Source organism: Chaetodon auriga, chromosome 14 (assembly GCF_051107435.1).
Source record: "Chaetodon auriga isolate fChaAug3 chromosome 14, fChaAug3.hap1, whole genome shotgun sequence".
Taxonomy (NCBI): domain Eukaryota; kingdom Metazoa; phylum Chordata; class Actinopteri; order Chaetodontiformes; family Chaetodontidae; genus Chaetodon; species Chaetodon auriga.
In genome coordinates, this window is record NC_135087.1 from 2,628,604 (window position 1) to 2,647,195 (window position 18,592).

The 18,592-nt window shown below is 45.5% G+C and overlaps 1 protein-coding gene across 25 annotated transcripts in view; it reads right to left on the minus strand.

The window, feature by feature from the left end:
• Nucleotides 1-18,592, minus strand: part of mark3a (MAP/microtubule affinity-regulating kinase 3a) — a 47,249-nt gene that overhangs the window by 27,471 nt on the left and 1,186 nt on the right. For 22 of the 25 annotated variants that reach the window (XM_076748503.1, XM_076748512.1, XM_076748506.1 and 19 more), the window contains exons 2-7: nucleotides 14,898-15,080; nucleotides 13,735-13,788; nucleotides 6,275-6,323; nucleotides 4,134-4,199; nucleotides 1,724-1,794; nucleotides 67-123 (exon numbers count right to left, since the gene is read on the minus strand). In XM_076748503.1, coding sequence (XP_076604618.1) covers nucleotides 67-123; nucleotides 1,724-1,794; nucleotides 4,134-4,199; nucleotides 6,275-6,323; nucleotides 13,735-13,788; nucleotides 14,898-15,080 — 480 coding nt within the window. Of the gene's footprint in view, nucleotides 1-66; nucleotides 124-1,723; nucleotides 1,795-4,133; nucleotides 4,200-6,274; nucleotides 6,324-13,734; nucleotides 13,789-14,897; nucleotides 15,081-17,429; nucleotides 17,601-18,592 lie in introns of those variants that run through there. The other 3 variants (XM_076748519.1, XM_076748499.1, XM_076748496.1) reach the window with 1 other exon arrangement.

The following is an 18,592-nucleotide window of genomic DNA, read 5'->3' on the forward strand; positions in this document are numbered from 1 at the left end:
CAGACAAAGTCACCTCTCACTGAGATAATGTTGTGCTACCAGCCAGGGCGGCTTCTCTGAACTCACCTTGAGGTCTCTGTGAACAATGTGCTTCTGGTGGCAGTACTGCACCGCCGATACGATCTGTACAAGAAAAAAGACAAGCAGAGTTAAATGTCTGGTGTTCGGCTCTCAGACTGCGATAAAGGATGTGGTGGAGGAGGAGGAGGAGGAGGAAGAGATGTGGTCGACACTGACAGGAAAGATAAAAGACGACGCAGGTGGGGCTGAAGACAGCAGGAGGGTGAGAAAGAGCAGGTTTCCTCTGTGCAGTGAAACTATTGTACATTCATCCGTCTCACAGTCCAGAGTCAGCCTGCGCTGACGGTAAGAAAGCCTGTGAAGCTTCATCAATATCACAGCACACAGGCTGCGCTGTCTTCTGTTCTGCTGAAGGCAACGTTTCCACACCGCACTGCTGAAAACAAGTTCATGAAGTAGAACAGCAAACACTGAACCAGGCAAAGGCTCATTTAATAATGACAGAAGACGCTTTAACTAAACATCTGCTCGACAGTCGAACAGGCACAAAGACAAAACCAGTTCTGGTTGTTTCAAAGGTTTTGTTTTTTTCTTTTTATTGGGTCTAAGTGGTTGGAAAAAGCTGACGTCATGTAATTCTCAGCAGCGATCAGGATTTAGCAACATCTGAAAGTGACGACGGCTGTGAGGCTGTTTGTTGATGTCGCCAGGCCAGAATGTGATCGGGCCGTGCCCACGCAGTCCTCAGCGGAGCGACGTCTGAGTTTAACTCTTCACGAAGAACACCTCACTTAACTTCTACTTTGTGTGTTTGTGTATCTGCTCATGTATATTTAAGGTTTCAGGGCTTTAAAGGACGTCACGTCAGCCTTCCCTGCCAAAGGAAGTGATTTGATCCGACTTGGTTCTGATGTGGGTGATGAAATAAAATATAAACAGTCGGTATGAGCAATGTCAGAGTTTGCACTCTGGAGTAATACTGCACTAAAGTTGGTCATAACACCCGCTGCAGTAATGATTTGTCATTTTCACAGCACACAGAGCACCACTGTTTCTGTTGGCTGACTGCTCCCGTTTGCTCGGTCAAAGCTGAACAAAGTTGAACTGAGAGTCCACCTTGGCAAAACTGTGAATGGCACCAAAACAGAAAATGATGGCTTGAATTAATGTGGGCCTCGAGTGAAAGGAGTGGGAGACGGAGCAGAAATCCTCAGGCTGGAAGAACAATGTGACCTCGAATTCTTCAGGACGCAGATTCAAGTCAAACTGCAGCCACGTTTAGTCACACGACTCTGACAAAGGCTTTGATACAACAAACTGTCATCATCTGTGCTTTCTTTATGAGACGTGAATGCATGATTTCATGCCTCAGTGACGTGCAGTTCTTTACAGAAACGTACTAAAAAAAGGTCTTGATTTGGGATTTGTACTTTCTGTGTCTCTAGAAGTTCTAAAGCGGCGCGTTAACACAGAAAACAGTCCAGCGTTTGGCCGGTTTCTTACTGTCAGACAACACTCAGTGACTTTGGACCGTGTGTGACAATCGCTGAGAGGTGAGTGATGAGGAAAGAGGCAGGTTTGGACATTTCTCATCCGTCTTCAGACTCTGTCCCAGAAGCAGGACGGCGGACAGCGACCTCTGAGGCAGAGCCGGGAGCAGAGGTGTGAAACCAGAACACTGCAGGGGGAGAAAGCTGGGTACCTGTCTAAATTTAGCCCTGGCCTCTTTTTCCTTCATTCTTCCATGTGCAACCAGGTAGTCGAAGACTTCTCCTGCAAAAGAGAAACACAGAGAGAGAGAATTAGACAATGACGAAGATTAGAAGAGACAGAAAGCAGTGAATGAGAAGTCAGAGACTAAAGAAAAGACAGAAGCAAAGAAGGTAGAAACAAAAAGTGAGTCACGACTTAAAATAAGACGATAAAAATAACTGGAGGGTGAACTTTTCTACGCAGCTGGCCTGCACCGTCACCCATGTGCATGGTTCGAGGGTGTTTCTTGACCATACTGAGGCGAGAGCGGAGCTGCTTCCTCCACACTGAGCCTCTCCTGGAGGCACAAAGCTGCCGCCGAGCTCGGCTCCGGCAGCAGACCCTTCCCTTTCCTCGGCCCACACTTCAGCGCGCCGCCGGCCAAAACGTGACGGCGCTCGCTCGTGTGCTAATTGAACTCGAGTGGCTGGCGTGTGTGCGCGTCCACGCCGAGGCAATAAGGGGAACTAAACAAAATGACAGGCAACAAAAGCTGCAACAACAAACGCCTCCCCCACCTTTCCTGAATCCTCGAAGCCCTCCCACTCTGTCAGCGCTGACCTGCAGAGGCGGCCAGAGCGCACGTTTCTACACTTCAGAGCGCGAGAAAAGCAACAATTTCACCGCTCTGACTCAGCTGCTAAAGACAGAATGTGCCAGCTAACACCTTTAATGTCAGAGCTAAAGGGCACACAGCGTGCTGTGCATGGGATGAGATCAGGCGACAAGGCTGGAAAGTTGCGAGAAAACTGTAATCTTGCTTTAGCTTTATATATGTAAAAAGAGAGGATCACGCACAAATGGCAACGAAATTACCTGAAAGACATCAGTCGACAGCCATGACAGCAGCTCTGTGTGGTTGTACTTTAGCATAACCAGGCTTTGAGATAAATGCTAACACCAGCATGCTAACGTATCTACAGTGAAGCTGCTAACATGCTGAAGTTAAGCAGGTGTGACGTTCACCATCTTCACCTTTGTTTAGCGTGTTACTTGCAGGTGTGTGTTTTTAAACCCCCAATAGTACCTGGAGCAGGTTCAGGCTGTGTCCGACACACAGGTTAAAGCACAGGGCAGCTGAGCTAAGCTGATTTTGGTTAATCAGGACTGGTGGTGAATCTGTTTCCACTGGGAAACTGGGAGACTGCGTTATGCTGGTTTGCACACGAGGTAAAACCTTCAAGATCTTGCCTTTTGAGTCTCAAACTGTTTACTGCCGCTGCAGTAAAGGAATAAGAAGAAGGCATGAGACTCCATGTGATTTGAGATGGATTCTCTGTTTCTGATTTTATGTTCATTCTCTCTTTTTTACTGTACTTGGTTCAAGTGATTTCCTTGATGAAGGAAAAGTGATACACAGATAAAGTTTGTCTTACATTTGTCTGACTGCAGGTTGGTGAGAACGTTTCCTGCTATCCACTGAGTTTGCATTTTCAATATCCTTCCCAGTTAACAGGTTTCATGACCAGATCTGTCACTGAAACCTACAAGTTTCTGCATGAATCCATGCAGCCCTGAATCACAGCAAGACCGCAACCAGGGCCGCAGATGGAGCTCAGGGGTCGCCTTCAGATTCTGCCTGAATTCCACGAAAATCAATCCCAAAGTAGAAGAAATATTAGATTTAGCTCATTAGGCTCTAATGCAGTTTGCCTATGATCAGAGGTCCCATGTCAGTGGTAATATGATTTGCTCCTCTGAGAGCAGATCTTCACAATTTGTCGTCTCCGTTTGGCTCAGCGGTCTGAACGCGACCTTTCCAAGAAATCAATGAGGAGATGTGCTTTTCAGGTCCTCTGTGTGTGTGTGTGTGTGTGTGTGTGTGATGCTAAGGAGAACTTAAAGGAAGCTTCTCCCAAAACAAAACTCAGAGGTAAACTCGCTGGTGTTGAGATCACGACGAGGAAAAGGCTTTGTTTGTTTTCTGAAATGATAAAAGTGAGCTTTTATCTTTTTAGCCGATTAATAACTGATTCACTGAAATAATAATCAACAGATTAATTGATTATAAAAATAGTCATTACTTGCAAGAACAATCAATACTGAAATTTAACTGCAGAGAAACAGTAAATGTGATGCTTTTGCTCAGATGTGTGTTCCTCTCAGACAGAGGTAGACTCTGCTGCTCCCAACGTACATAAATTATTAAAAGGCACATTTATCACATTTTGTGTTAATAAATCATACTCGGGACCTCGGGAGCAGCACACAGCGTGCAGATTTCTACCCACTGCATTTGGTCTTCTGTGCAGCAGCTGTTCAGATCACTTATATCTTTTTGTTCTTGCAGGTTCGTTTAGTCTACCTGAGTCTGCAGAAGCTCGAGAGCAACATGTTGACGCTTTTATTTAAGGTCTCACCTCCACTGGCGTACTCCATGACCAGGTAGAGCGTCCTCTCCGTCTCGATCACTTCAAAAAGCTTGACTAAGAGAGGAGAGAGAGACACAGACAGAGGCAGGAAATTAGGAATTCAATTAGATTTTTAAGATGGCGGAGATTCAGACAGAGACAGTAATGAATTCATGGACGCAAACGGCAGAAATGTTTCCGAACAGACACCTGGAGAGAGCACAGGTGAAGAGGGAAGTCACGTGGATGTGCGTGTGTGTGTGTGTGTGTGTGTGTGTGTGTGCGTGTGCGTGTGTGTCGTGACCACGCACGCAGAGCCTCACAGCATCCAGCCCAGCTTAGCAGCACTCAACATTTACCGTTAAGTCCAAAAGCAGTTTTTTTACTGCAGTGTGTTGAGCTCACAGATATAAAGGAGTGTGTGATGAGCGGCTGAGGGCTGCACTGCTAAATATAGACAAGGTGGGATGAAGACAATGAGGGAGAACAGAGAGGTAGCGATGGAGAGCGCTGGGCTGTGTGCGAGTACGAGTGCTCACTGCCTCCCCGGAAACTACAGGCACATTTCAGCAGAGGAGACCACGGAGAAAGGAAATTAAAAGTAATTATCAGGGAATCCCGTCTCAACACCAAGTGCACCACGGCAGGCTCGTCTCTGCATGCTGTGTGTGTGTGTGTGTGTGTGTGTGTGTGTGTGTGTGTGTGTGTGTGTGTGTGCGTCTTAGAACATGCATGTGTGTGTTCATGGGTGTGTGCGCATGCTGTATAAATAAGCTTATTAACAGGTAAATAAGGACAAAAGAGGGACGTTTCAGAGGCATGTGTGTCCTCATGAAGACCACCAGAGCGGCGATCAGTTGATTGATCGATAAATAATTAGCAGCTGTCTGGATAATCAAGTAGCTGCTGGTCATTTTTAAGCCAAATATTCACTGATTCCAGCTTCGGATGGGAGGATTTGCTGCTCTGTGTCTTTTATATGTATACTTTTACTGCATTTCAGCCTCAGGTGCAGTGTTTTCTTCAGTAATTTTGTCAATTCAAAGATCATTTTTGAGCATTTTTCAGCATCTTTGCCTTCACTGAACAGTTGACAGTGAAACTGAGACAGGAATCAAACCAGCCAGTAGCCATCGACCAATGGGAACTTCCCAAACACAGTTTCTGTGATTTACTATGAATTTTATTTGACTTCAAATATCTCTCTTATTGGCCCTTTTTTAAGAAATACAATCCTTTCTATGTCTTTTGTCTTTTTAAGTGTATTTTTCATCTTTTGTGAAGCACACTGAAGGTATTTTTCCTACGAAATCATCTATTCATGATGTTGTATTAATCTAAATGTTGTTGTTCTTGTCTTTTATATTAATACACTTAACATCTCCTTGGAGTTATCTTGTGCTTTAGGAAACTACAATCCGTATTTAACAGTTCTCTGACATTTTCTCCACTAAACATTCAGTGAAAAGAAACGAATCGTCGGACTGTTAATGAAAAGAGCCGTTTGCTTCCCTGAACGGCAGCTCATGATGCCATTTCTCATCTCTCTGCTTCCATCCAGCTCATGTTCGAGCCTTCAGCAGCTGAGGTTTTCATGGCATTAGCTTGTTGTTGCTGCAGTGGTTTGGTGTTGTTGGTATTTCCTCTTGCAGCCGACGGTTTGATGCCAAAGTTTCGACTGCTCCGGGCAGCGCGTTCTCTTGTTTATTGATCAAAACCGCCTCATTTTCTAATCCCAAAACAAAGCGGAAAGAATGACCCTCCAGTTTCAGTCTCATCAGTCAGATCCGCTTTCAGAGGACAGCAGCCACCAAGTTAATCAGACGTTATATGTTCCAGATTTTGTCTAAAATTATTTCAAATTTCCATCCAAGTTATAAAATTTCAGCTGCATTTTTGGCACAGGACACAGTCTTTGTCCTCTTCTTTTAGACGGCTGCCATGTTTAGTGAAACTTTAACGTTTGCAGGACAGTTTGATTTTAAAGAACTTTTAACTGAAATAAAAAAGGACCAAAAAAGCTTAAAGCTGAACAGACAGAGCTTCTAACTGAAGACAACAGGCTGGCAGCACGTTGCTGTACGCACACACACACACACACACACACACACACACACACACACACACACACACACACAGGTTTTACTTACCTATATTGGGATGATTCAAGATCTTCATTATTCTAACTTCTCTGAAGAGCTGAAAAGAAAGAAACGTTTCTCGTTCACTTTGTGTCATTCAGGATTAAAATAATGTCATAATCTGACATTTCAACACAGTTAACAGGGATATTTTGGATTTGGTGACCTCATAAACACGAAGCTGAGGGCAGCACATGCAGCGACTCGGCCGGCATATAAAAGTGGTTCAAACCACCATCTTCAAAACCAGGAATAAAGGAGACATGAGATGCGGCGTGTTTGCACTAAGCTGCTGAACTTTAAGCCCATGGTCTGTCTATTCATCTGATCCGTCCCTGGCGATGAAGAAACACATCATCAGCGCAGCAGGTCTCACTCAGGAGGTCACGGGTTCAGACACGAACACTGGCCTCTGTGTTGTGCCAACATCAACACATTAGTCGAGGAAATGTGATCGTTTCGTCACAGCGTCAGTTTAAACCAGCCGGAGAGACGCCGCTACAGCCGCCGCCGCCGCCCAGCAGGGTGGAGCAGTGGATCCCAATGAAGTTTAACATGTACCATCACATCTCTGCCCTCTGCACTAATAACAAGACACTCGGTCAACGCACGCCGTCCTCCCCATCAGCATTCAGGACGACCAGACAAGCAGATTTGTAACGGCCGAAAGTGCTTTTAAGTCTTCTGCTGAGAGAGGAATAAAGAGGAGCGTAATTTATTATTGATCCACTGTTAACTACACCTCACTCTCCATGAAAATATAAAAAGGCATCAAAGTTTGATGGGGCGGGAGTAGTCACAGTTTGGTAGCTGGCGTGTGAGGCTGCATAGACGGAGAACACAAACACAAACAGAGGAACATCCACAGCATCACCACACGTCCCAGTTTCAGCTGTCACAGCTCAGAATGCTGTCAAAATGGCCACCGTGCCACTAATAATGATAGACATCATCACCCTGTTAAAGCGGCGACCACCACATCCTCGACATTTTCGCTTTCTTTCAAGATAAATTATTAAAACTGTCAATTTTTTCCAGCTGAACTGACAAACAGTTTCAGCAGCACTTCATGAGACCTTCCTGCAGCTTCACTCTTAACATCTCGTTCAGGAAATAAACGTGTCCACGCTGATTCTTCTGCGACTCATCTGTTCTTCTTGAGGAAGACTTTAACCAACTAATGACGTATTTTGTACAGTAAAATAATCATTTAGACTGTAAAATGCTCAGAAAATAGTGGGCAAAGTCATCACAACTGAAAAACAGTCAACAGTTTCAAACAAAGAAAATGAAGACGTGCTCCAACATCAAAGCTCCAACCTCAATGTAAAAACCTTACTTTCTTATAAAATGAAGTATTAAAACCTTGAAAAACATGTTCTGCTGGATGAATCACTGACCTGACATCAGATTTCAGCTGTGAGATCTTTTTACAGCTTCATTTTTTACAAACCAGGCAGGAAATCCTTGTTTATTTGTGATTTCTGCTCATTTATCTTTATGATACGGTTATCTATAACCTCCAAACGCTTGATAATTACATTTTAAACACGTGAGATGTTTTTAATTGATAAGCTCATCACTGGACTGACAGACTGCTGCAGCAGCTCTCTGCTCTTTGTAGTTTTACTTCTATAAATCAGAAAGCAGCCAAACCTCGCTGAGACAGCGAGCTGTGGCCTGTTGGTGCGTTCGCCTCCTTCATCTCTGAGCATTAAATCTGTTCTCTCTGTGGGAAAGTGAAAGAAACGACGGCGGCAAAGCGAGCGCGGCCGACGAAAGGTTTCGCTGCCAGACTCGAACCCACAGATTCCCCGGGACGCCCTGATGACGCCTTCTGTCCTGAACCCTGGCCTGCTGGTGTCTGCCTGAGAGGCAAACAGATGGTGGCGACCAGCGGGTGACGTTCTCACATTCAGCCTCGGCGCTGCACGCCGAGCTGCCTGAGCTCAGTTACAAAAGGCTGTAAAAACGTCGAGAATAAATGAGGAGTTTTATGTTTCGCAGCGAGCCCTCTGCACCGCCGGGCACCGCAGGAGATTCGTGTCATCAAAGGAAACGTCTTTACATTTCTGCTCTTTGTCACTTGAGCACGAAAAGACACAAAACATTATTCAAGCAGTTACACGCTCGTGACAGCTCAGTTAGCTCTGCCACTGCAGCACGTCTCCTAGAGAAACCTCTGCCTGCTTTGAAAAATCCAAACAGAAAACAGGGGGCTGAGTGCGTGCAGGTGAGTTCACCCAGGTTGAACATGGGGACGACATCTCCATGCATCCATCTCTGTGCGTCCTCTATTTCTGCCGAGAAAGCAGCTTAAAGGCAAAATCTAAATTGTTTGAAGACAATAAGTACAACTTCAAATCACTTGACTTCAAAACAGTGATTTGAACACTGGGATCCTGCAGTGAGCGCCGGCTGTGGGAGGAAGTGAGATAATAAATGTCCCTTCACACCCGGTTCTACAGGGTTAATCGTGAACTCCAGTCAGCGGGGCCTCCGGGATGGAGTCCACCGGTTTGGAGGCCATGTTAACACACCGAGCCAGGACGAGTGTGGCTGCCGACGAGGAGAAGGAGGAGGCGCAGATGAAGAAGAGGAGCTGTGCAGCGAGCCTGAGGTCTCCTCACTGTCATTACACTGTGCCTGTGATCTCGCTCTCCGCCCATCATTATCCTGAAAATACTCTCCTGAGCTCTCAAAGTACAGAGGAATAAATCTGAGCTGCTTTCTGTGTGACAGCAGAAACACTGAAGACACAGAAGCTCCATCTTTGCTGATTACTGGAGGAAACCAGCAGCTCTGAAACAGCGTGTTTAGGCTGTCAGACAACAACACTTTCACTCCGAACGCAGTGACTTTGTAAAGTCTTTGACGCAGTCTGTGCTGTTCTACATAGAAGCCTCTTTTGACACCTGGGGAGGCTGAAAGCAGCGAACGGACGAGTGCATGGGAACACTTTGTCAGGTATGTTGTGCAGTAAACAGAATGAGTGGAAAAACACGAGAGAGGCGGATGATTCACAGCACAATACAACCATTAGCTCGAGGACGTAAGTCTGCCGGTGATCCAGTCATTCCACCGCCATGACACGCCGCCGTCCTGATTACGCAATCCGTCCTGTGATCAATACGAAGCACCTCTGGACGACTGACACACGGTTTGAGGCTGAAGTCACATCTTCAGTCCAAACCTAAGTGGAAAACTTCCCCTTGCTGCCTCAATTACAACTGATCTGAGGCCTGTAAACAAACATTAGATCATTTACTGCGTGTTTCTGGTTAACTTCCATCCCACCAGGTCAGAGCCTGAGGTGAGTCACGGCCCCTGAAGCATCAGCTGAGACCGATGGATGTCGAAGCATTTGCTGTAAGTGACCCTCGGAGTTTATTTCAGCAGAGAGGAAAAATATCCGGACTGCAGTTTACCCAGAGTGCATTCTGCTCGGCTCAGCTCTTGAAGATTTGTTCCCATCTGGACAAACAAACCAACCTGAGGGAATAAACATTCTGCCTCAAATCAGGCGCTCCGATCGCAGAGTTTAGGAAACTGTACAGAAAAGTTTGTCTCTCCTGAAGTTATGAGGCCACAAATGAAGCGACGGCTGCAGGCGGACAAACTTCAGCGGCTGCTTCTGAGTCTGTGGACTCTTAATATGAAGCCTGGTTCTATTTCTGAGTTCAATCAAAGAGGGATTTTATGAGATCGTTGAATTGTGTTGAGAGGCCTGAAAAGGGAAAACTGTTTTCTGCATTTCACTTAAAATATCAGAGAAAAGTCCCAAAAATAATAATTATGTCGTAATAATTTTGTGCAGCAGAATGTTGATAGAATTATTTAATAAGTCACCATGTTGGTTCAGACCAGAGCTGCAACTTACAGGCCATCAATCAATTATTACTTGCTGACTACTTTGATAATCAATTGATCATTTCAGCTATTTTTTAAGTAAGAATGTCAAACATCTGTTGGATCCAGCTTCCAGCTTTTCTTTGTCATTTCTGACAGTAAATGAAGATTTTGAGCTGCTGGTTGGACAAAAAAATGAGCATTTTGCACAATGTTTTTACATTTTATTGAATAAATAATTGATTGATGCCATCAGTGGACGACCTCAGAGTTACAGGACGTGTTGATGAATTAATTGTTAGTCATACTGGACAAATTCTGCAACTAGTCAAAAAGATGATTTCAATCAAACCAGAGTGAGAAACTGAAGCCGCTTTAGTTTTCAGTGTTTCACAGCAGAATTCAAACCAGTAGTCAAAAAGTACTGGAGTCAAGAACTGAGCCCAGTTAATGATGTCAGAGGTTTACAGACTGCAAACGTTTGTCTTTTTTCACGATAAAGCTGTTATTTTTAAATAAAAGGAGAAGAAAAGCTCCTCACAAACACACTTCTTCCCGTTGGATTAATGGTTTTTACGAGGCGCTGCAGAGTTTCTGCCTCCAGCTTGAAAAATGGAAAAATCAAATGACGTGCGAGGCTTTAATAAGCGCCCTGCAGCCGCTTCATGAAAAACAAAACCTCAGCGCGGGGAGGCCGGCCGGCCCAGGCTCACAGCGTCTGCACACAATGTTTACATTTAATCAAGACCTCCAAGCGTCGCGCTCCCTCGCCTTTGACCTTTGACCCAGGCGACAACAAGACGGACCTCAGCAGGTTGGACGAGGACGCAGGGAGACGGTTTACCACCAGCACAAGGCAGATGTGAACGCCGACTCAGCTCCTCCAAACTATTAAGAACAGAGGCTGAAAATAAACATTGAGGCTTCGGAGACGATATCCCCCGCTATCAGCCTCTCGCCAATTCTTCCAGTTACATAAGAGGTCAGGACGCAGCGGTGCCGCCGCTGATGCAGGCTGTCTGTTCCAGCAGCACCGGCTCAGAGGGAAGAGGAGAGTCGAGAAAAATAAACACCAGATCCAATCCGTCGAAAGTCACCTGAGCCTGAACACACCTCACACACACACCTGAGGGGCCTGATGACGAGCAGTCGAGCCTTTCAGAGGATTAGGACGGCGTTTTTCTAGATTTTTCTTACTGAAAAAACACCAGTAAAAGATCAAAATCAGCCTCTTAGCTCGTCTCAGTGCTTCCCAGCTTCCCCGGCCGCTCTGCGGCTCTCATTGAGGAAATCTTTAAAAACAGCTTACAAATATTTACTGTCATTTTTAAGGTCCAGTCATTTAGGCCCTGAAGTTCTAGAAAATGTTACTCAAATGCCAGCGAGTACAGCGTTTATTTGCTAATAATTTTCAGCAAATGAACACACATTTGCTGCTCTTGTGAGCGTCCACGGATGCTGAACAACAGCGTGGCTCACCGACTCATTTATGAGCAGAGTTAGAGTTTTTGCTGATTTACGGGAACTTTCAGGAATGGGGCTAATTATCGAGGAACAGTACAATATTTTAAGAAATATGTGTTGGTTTTCTTGTGTGTGTTAGATTGATTTCACTCTCACATCTGTCCGTTCAATAGGAAGCTGCAGCCTGCAGAACGTTAGCTTAGCTTAGCTTGTCTTAGCTTAGAGACTGGAAACAGGGAAAGCATCAATCTGTCCATAGGTGACAAAAACCTCCAACCAGCACCTCTTATTTCATTTCTTTACCTGGTCCAAACACCTTAAACGTAAGAACAAAGCGCTGTGGTTCAGGGGGGTTTATGTCACACTATTTCTTGTCGTACAGACACGAGTGGTATTGATTTTTTCATCTAACTCTTGGCAAGAAAGCAAATGAGTGCTTCTCCAGATCTATTCCTTAAACAGCAGTGATATGAAAGCTGCATGATTAGGGCCAGGTTCCATTACTGACCTAAAGACTCCTAAATTACTCCACAGATTAATTCAGGATTTCCTTTGATTTTAATTATCCAGCTTATCAACCCCAGAAGAAAAAACACAGCTAGCGTATAAACGGAAACACGAGGCAGGAAGGAGAACGTGCTAATCATGAAAAATGATTTTCAAAGTACTGAGATGTAGTTTCTCTTTTCAAGTGTGCTCCGAGTCATTAAAATAAACATGCGAGGAAACCAAATCCCCGGTGAACGACAGGAAAAACAACCTGACAAATTCCTCAAAGAGTTTTTCTCCTTTGACTGTGACAAAGCAGTAACCTAAAAACAACAAGGATCGCCGACAAAAGCCTCGCGCTTTGTGTGTCCGCGAACGGCGCTGTCATGACTCAGTGTTTTTCTGTCAGGGTGGCGTCGCAGCCAACGCCAAAGGGCCCGGGCCTCTGAGATACAAAGGCCACAATCAATGGAGCTTTGGAAAAACCGATGGAAAACCACTAGCCGATCGCTGAGAGGCCGAGGGAAAGAGGAGCCGAGCGGCGGGGGCCGGCTGAGCATCAACACATCATCGCCACCAGCAGCAGCGGCCGCCGCCGCCGCGCTCTGCCCCATCCCCTCTTCTGTATGATGAGCAAAAAGGCCTCCGGAGCCACGGCCGCCGAGTCGATATAGTCGACTTTCCCGAAACCACGTCCAGGCCGAGAGGCAGAGCCAAAACGCACAGCGGCACGAATCAGAGCGACCACGCACACACACACCTCGCTAATGAGTGTGTGCAAAAAGAGGGAGGGGACGCGGGGTGACGGGCAGCTCGGCCTCGACTCAATGACTTCACACCGGAAAGTGAAACTTGGATTGGACGGCGAGCACAAGGAGCTCAAACTCGCCCCTGAAATCTGCATTTTAACAGCAAACACGCTTCCTGGTTTGGTCTGCGTGAAGAGGAGAAAGGTAGAAGAAGAACCACGTTCCATTCCTCAGCGAGGATAATAAATGTTCAAACCTTAAAAGCCCTTTAAGCCCTTGAAGCAGCAGCAGTTCCACGTCTTGCTCACTGAGGACTCGTCTCTCTCGGCTGTATAAAAGTCCTGAACCTCAGCGGAAGCAGCAGCTTCAAAAACGTCTTTAATGCAGCAGAACTCAGTTAAAACGCTCTAAATCAAACCTCTATAAACTGAGCATTTCCAGCCCACAGGTCTGTGCTTCTTCACTGAATCTGTGTCATGTGACTGCTGGTCATGTGACATTCAAGGCTTCCCCGTTGCGCTGAGGACTGCAGAATTTAATGTTTGTCTGAAGGATCCAGTCAATGCGAACAGTTTATTCTTGACAAACTTTTACAGGCTGAACAGAGATGATCAAACCAAACTCGATCACAGATGAACTCGACTTTTTCTGCCTCAGGCTGCGTCTTAACAAGCTTTACAGTCCAAACCTGCCGTGCGAAACAGCTGACGGAGGGCGGAAACATCGGCTCTGCTGCAAAAGCACCACCATAAAATGATAAAAGCTCTGAACTCTATATGGGGGCCACGTACTCCGTCCCAGCATGCCCTGCTTCCCATTTACACAATTAATACTCAATCTGCTGTGCTTCATGAATCTATAACTGAACTCCGGCACAGCGTGAGAGCGCAGCAGAAGAGAGAGAAGAGGGTGGATTACCTTCTGAAGGCTGTTTGGGTTCAGCTGCGTCTTGTCTATTATCTTAATTGCCACCTGTGGAGAGAAAAAAAAAAACATCGAAAATGAGCGAAATGGGACGTCACAGCAGAGAAGTGTGAAAAAGAGGAAGAGGAACCAAAAACAAAAACAAGGAGGGACACTGACACTGATTTGATCTGTTTCAAAGGGAAAACCACCATTTTAAGAGCCAATCAGAGAGCAGAAAGACAGTTTCAGCTTCCTCCTCCACATTAAAAACTGCGACAAAATGCGACTGCCGAATAATTAAAATCGGGAGGGGGCTGAGGGGAACAGAGCCGTCGTCGGGTTAAATGTCGCACGGCGTGTTAAGAGGAGGCTCGCTCTGTCTCTTCATCAATTATGGACAAATCAAACGCTCAGCAGCAGCGGCTCCTCCTGCAAACATCCATTACTGCCAACGAGGTTTAGAGCAGCGAACCCGTCAGCGCACAGGGCTGTTTGAAGTACACCTGATACTACAGCCAAGCAGAGTACTGCCCAAAACACAGGACCACCGGTCTGGCTGCAAACACAGAGCAGCTTTGGTGCTGAGAGTTTTCTCACTCCACATTTCCATTGATACAAAAGAAGTATTGAGGTACGATTGATTACATAAAGTGAGCGTCAGGCCAGCAGCCTGTCGTTTCCTGCCACGCTCACAGAGACCAGCTCAGCCGGAGTGAAGTGTAAAAGAACAGACTCCCTCCGCCTGAAGCAGGTGAGAAAAACTGTTTTATTTCTGCTGATTTCTTAGTCACAGTGTGAAGTGCCGAGGTCTGACTGAAGCTGGTCTGATTTATTCATTTAAGTGGACATTGGATCTTGTGGGTGTGGTCAGATTTCATGATAATACTGACGCTGCTGACGTTCAGGCTCACAGCAGTTTTCTGGGGGCTACGAGTACTTTTAGTATTTTTTTACAGTATTAATCTGACATTTTGGGAAGATTACAGATATCACACATTTTAATTCACCTGTTTTCCATCATTCCAAAAAGGCCTCTAAACCTGCTGTTACTTTGTCTGTTTTAATCCGTTGTGTCACATATTTTAACCTGATGCTGTTGTTTTATGGACGGTCTTAAGCTTCTCTGAGCGTCAGCTGAACACCTGAAGCCTGACTTCTCTCTGCGAGCGGCTCACCTCTCTGCCGGTGAGGATGTGTCGGGCCAGTTTGACCTTGGCGAAGTTGCCCTTTCCGATGGTTTTGAGCAGCCGGTAGTTGCCGACGTGGGGCTGCTGCGGCTCCTCGGAGCTGCGGGATCGCACGCCGGTCCGGGCTGAGCGCGTGCTGATCTCCTGGCGTCCATTACTGTGAGACGTGTGCTGCGGAAAAGAACACATTACTTTAGATGAGAGCGGGTCGGTGAATCGTTCTCGCTGTGAAACGTCGACATGTATCAGCCGTGACTCATGTTGACCCGCTGTGACGTATCCACGTAGGCTCTGCAGGAAAAACCACTGATATTTATAGTCCTGCATCCAGACGAGGAAGGTAAGCTTTCCTCCGCCAGCCACAGATGGCTGATAAACTCAGGCTTTTCCAGGCAGTTTCACCATTTCATCGTGCAAATATCTCAGCCTCGAAGCAGGGGAAGATGGGACTGTTTGGTTTCAATGTTTAAAAGGTGATAGAACGACAGCTCTAGATCCAAAGATGTTCACTTTTTATCAAGTGACACCACAAAAAAAGCAACAAATCCTCCCATTTAAGAGCCTGGAACAGGTTAATCTTTCAAATATTATTCTAGAAAAATGACTTGAATGATTAAATGAGTTATAAAAACTACTGCAGATGAATTTGCCTTTGACCAACTTTAAATCATAACGAAGACAAACACTTCAGACATTGAGAGACGTTTTCTGCTGCTTATTGATGTGTGACCTGCTGATTTTAATGGAAATCAGATTGAGTTTCAGCACTGAAAAGACTCACCGAGCCCGCATGTTAACCAAAGTCACGTTCGGTTACAGATCACCAACAACTAAAGTGAAAAAATGTGACCTGACTGGAGAGCAGACGTACGTCCTCAACTGGAGGACATTTTTTGCTTCTTTCAGATATTTCTGCCCACGTCTTCCTCATTTTCTTGCCTTGTTTTGAACAACAGCTGGTTAGCTTCTTAGCACGTACCTCAGACAACACGAGCGGAACAGAAACTTTCCTCTGGATTGTTTTACCACTTTGTTCTGATGCTTATTCTGCTAAATGCAAAGCGTCTTTTAGTGCCTCCATGTTTGAAAGGTGACGTAAAAAAACAGCTAAATTAAATTCAACACTGTGAGTCAAAGTCATCCTGAGGTCGGCATGCAGACTTTGTGCAAACAGGATCTTCAGCAGAGCGCAGAGCAACAGATAAGGGAAAAGGGTCAATCCATAACAGCGGTCTGGTTCACATACTGTCACCACACGCCTGCTCTGGATTACCAGGATTTAACCCAGGAAACTGTTAAACTGAGTTCATAACCACCAGATCGTCGTGCATCTCATCTCATGATCAGTTTAGTGTGAAGACGACGGTTGAAGTAATATTTACACACATTAGCGTCTGCTGTGTGGAACACGGGAAGCTCTGTTTATTGATTATCTTCCTCTCCCTGATGAAGTCTGACAGCGATTTTAACAGAGCTAACAGTTCCAGCTTCGACTGACCGACTCGGGATATCTGACATGTTTCTGCTGCTTGAGGCTGTGATGAAACAACACGCAAAAACAAGTAAAAGAAATAAATTCAGATAGCAGAAACTTAACAGAACACAGTGAGCGCTGCAGTCCGGCTCTCTGAGCATGAACAAGTCTGGCCTGGTGGTTTTCGGTGCACAGCTCTCACAGCACCACCAATGGAGGGATTGATTTTTCGGGTGTTGTGTTCAAATGCACCCCTCCGTGTCCCACCAACTAATAAAGAAAAAAAAATCTGATAGATACTCGGTGCGGCCTGAGTATCGACTGACCGACTGATGCCTCATTAGCAGTTGGTGGTGTCCTCTGCCGCACCCGGCCCTCCCCGGCCCTCCCCTCCCCTCCCCTCCACAAACCTAACTGACCCCATTCATCCTGCACACAATGAAAAGGACAATGATGAAGTAGGAAAATTTACAAGAGTTTAGACTTTAAAAGAGGTCAAACATGAAAAGAACCATCATCACTACTGCAGCTTTTCTTTCCACGGTGCAACTAAAAGCTGTCGCTGCATTACTTCTGAGCTGATATTACAGCTGAAGTCATATAATAAAAAGTCAATTAAGTTCCCATGGGGTAGGACAAGGTCACAATAAACTACACTGCAGACTTTACATGAACTGTTCTCAGATAACAGAGGATATAAAATGCCAGAAAACCACAATAAGGTCACTTCAAACTCTGGACTAAGCAGCACACACACTTTAAGTGACTAAAGGAATATTTTAGGACTTCAACAGCGATAGCAGTGGAGATAAAAATACCATCAACTGGGATAAGGTCACTGTTGAATATCACAGACACGCCGCCTAAAAAAGACGCCTGTGGGAACGTTAAACTGTATTTTTGTCTCCTTCCGCCATCGTCTGCTGATCATAAAGGGAAAAAAAAAAAACAAAACACCACGTCCATTTTTCCCGTTCACAACTTCCTGTCAGTAAAAGAAGAATCTGTGCTGAATTTGACCCGTTTCCTTTTCGGCGGTTACTCACGAGGCTGCGGTGTCTCCTGGCGGCCTGGGAGCCCGTCATGTTTGGACAGGAGCGCCTCGCCGATGATGCCCATAGATTCCCAAACACCAGATTTCCCCCAACTCAGAGCCCAGATCACCACAGAGAGACCAGAGAGGGAGACAGCAGGAGAGGACGCGCCGATGCCAAGTCAAGCCCGCTGCAGGCAGACTCACCGAAAACCGGAAACCAGGTGTCTCCCTTTCAAATTAAAAGACCTCAGTCTGCTGTTCTCTCTGTGTCATGAAGCTAGAGTCAAGTTTTAATTTGACATTTATGTTTGACTTAAACATTTATCAGAAAGGTTTGTCTGTTAATTGTCTTTTGGCCCATCAATGAGTTATTATCTCTTCTGTTTTAATTCTTGCTTCTACTTGTTCCAAGCCGTCTTTTCTGGCTACTGAATGCTTGCATGTGCAGCGACTGAAATGGCCTAATTTCCCTCGCAGGGATCAATAAAGCTTCACCCTGTTTGTGCAGGATAAGACTTATCTCTGCTCCCGCTATGAGTCATGAGAGTCTGATACCACATGTGGACATTGCCGGGCTGCAGCTACACAGAGGGGACATGGGGAGAACAGAGGAACGTAAGGTGAAGGTACAGCAAGAAGGAGATACGTGGAGTATGAGTCTATACGACCCACTGAGTCCAACAGTGGTGCAGGATGAAGTGTGGCATTACAAGAGAATGTACAAAACAGCTGCAGACGTTTTAGATAAGACATATTTGCAACTCAAGGTACATCATGGTAATAAAATATGAATGTACAGCAGCTCACATGGCTTCACTTCCTGTGAAGAGTTAATGTTCTGTCGCACTGAAACAATAAGTCGATTGACAGCAAACTAAAGGCTGACAGTTCTGATGTCCGCTGACTCTTCGATCATTTATCAAGTCAAAACAGCAAACTGACCCTTTGCTAAGCCCCGCTCTGCTTAGTTACTGTTGCTATGCCTGTCAAGCTTTCCACTCTGGACACTGCACGTGTGGAAATGATTTTTGATATTTGATCATGATATTACAAAAGATAAACCGTTCAATACAATTTCATGCCCATATTACGCGGTAGAGATTGGTTTAATTTTGAAAATCACAACCGGAAGCTTCATTGTTGCCACCTTGACGGCCTTCTTTTAGACAGGAT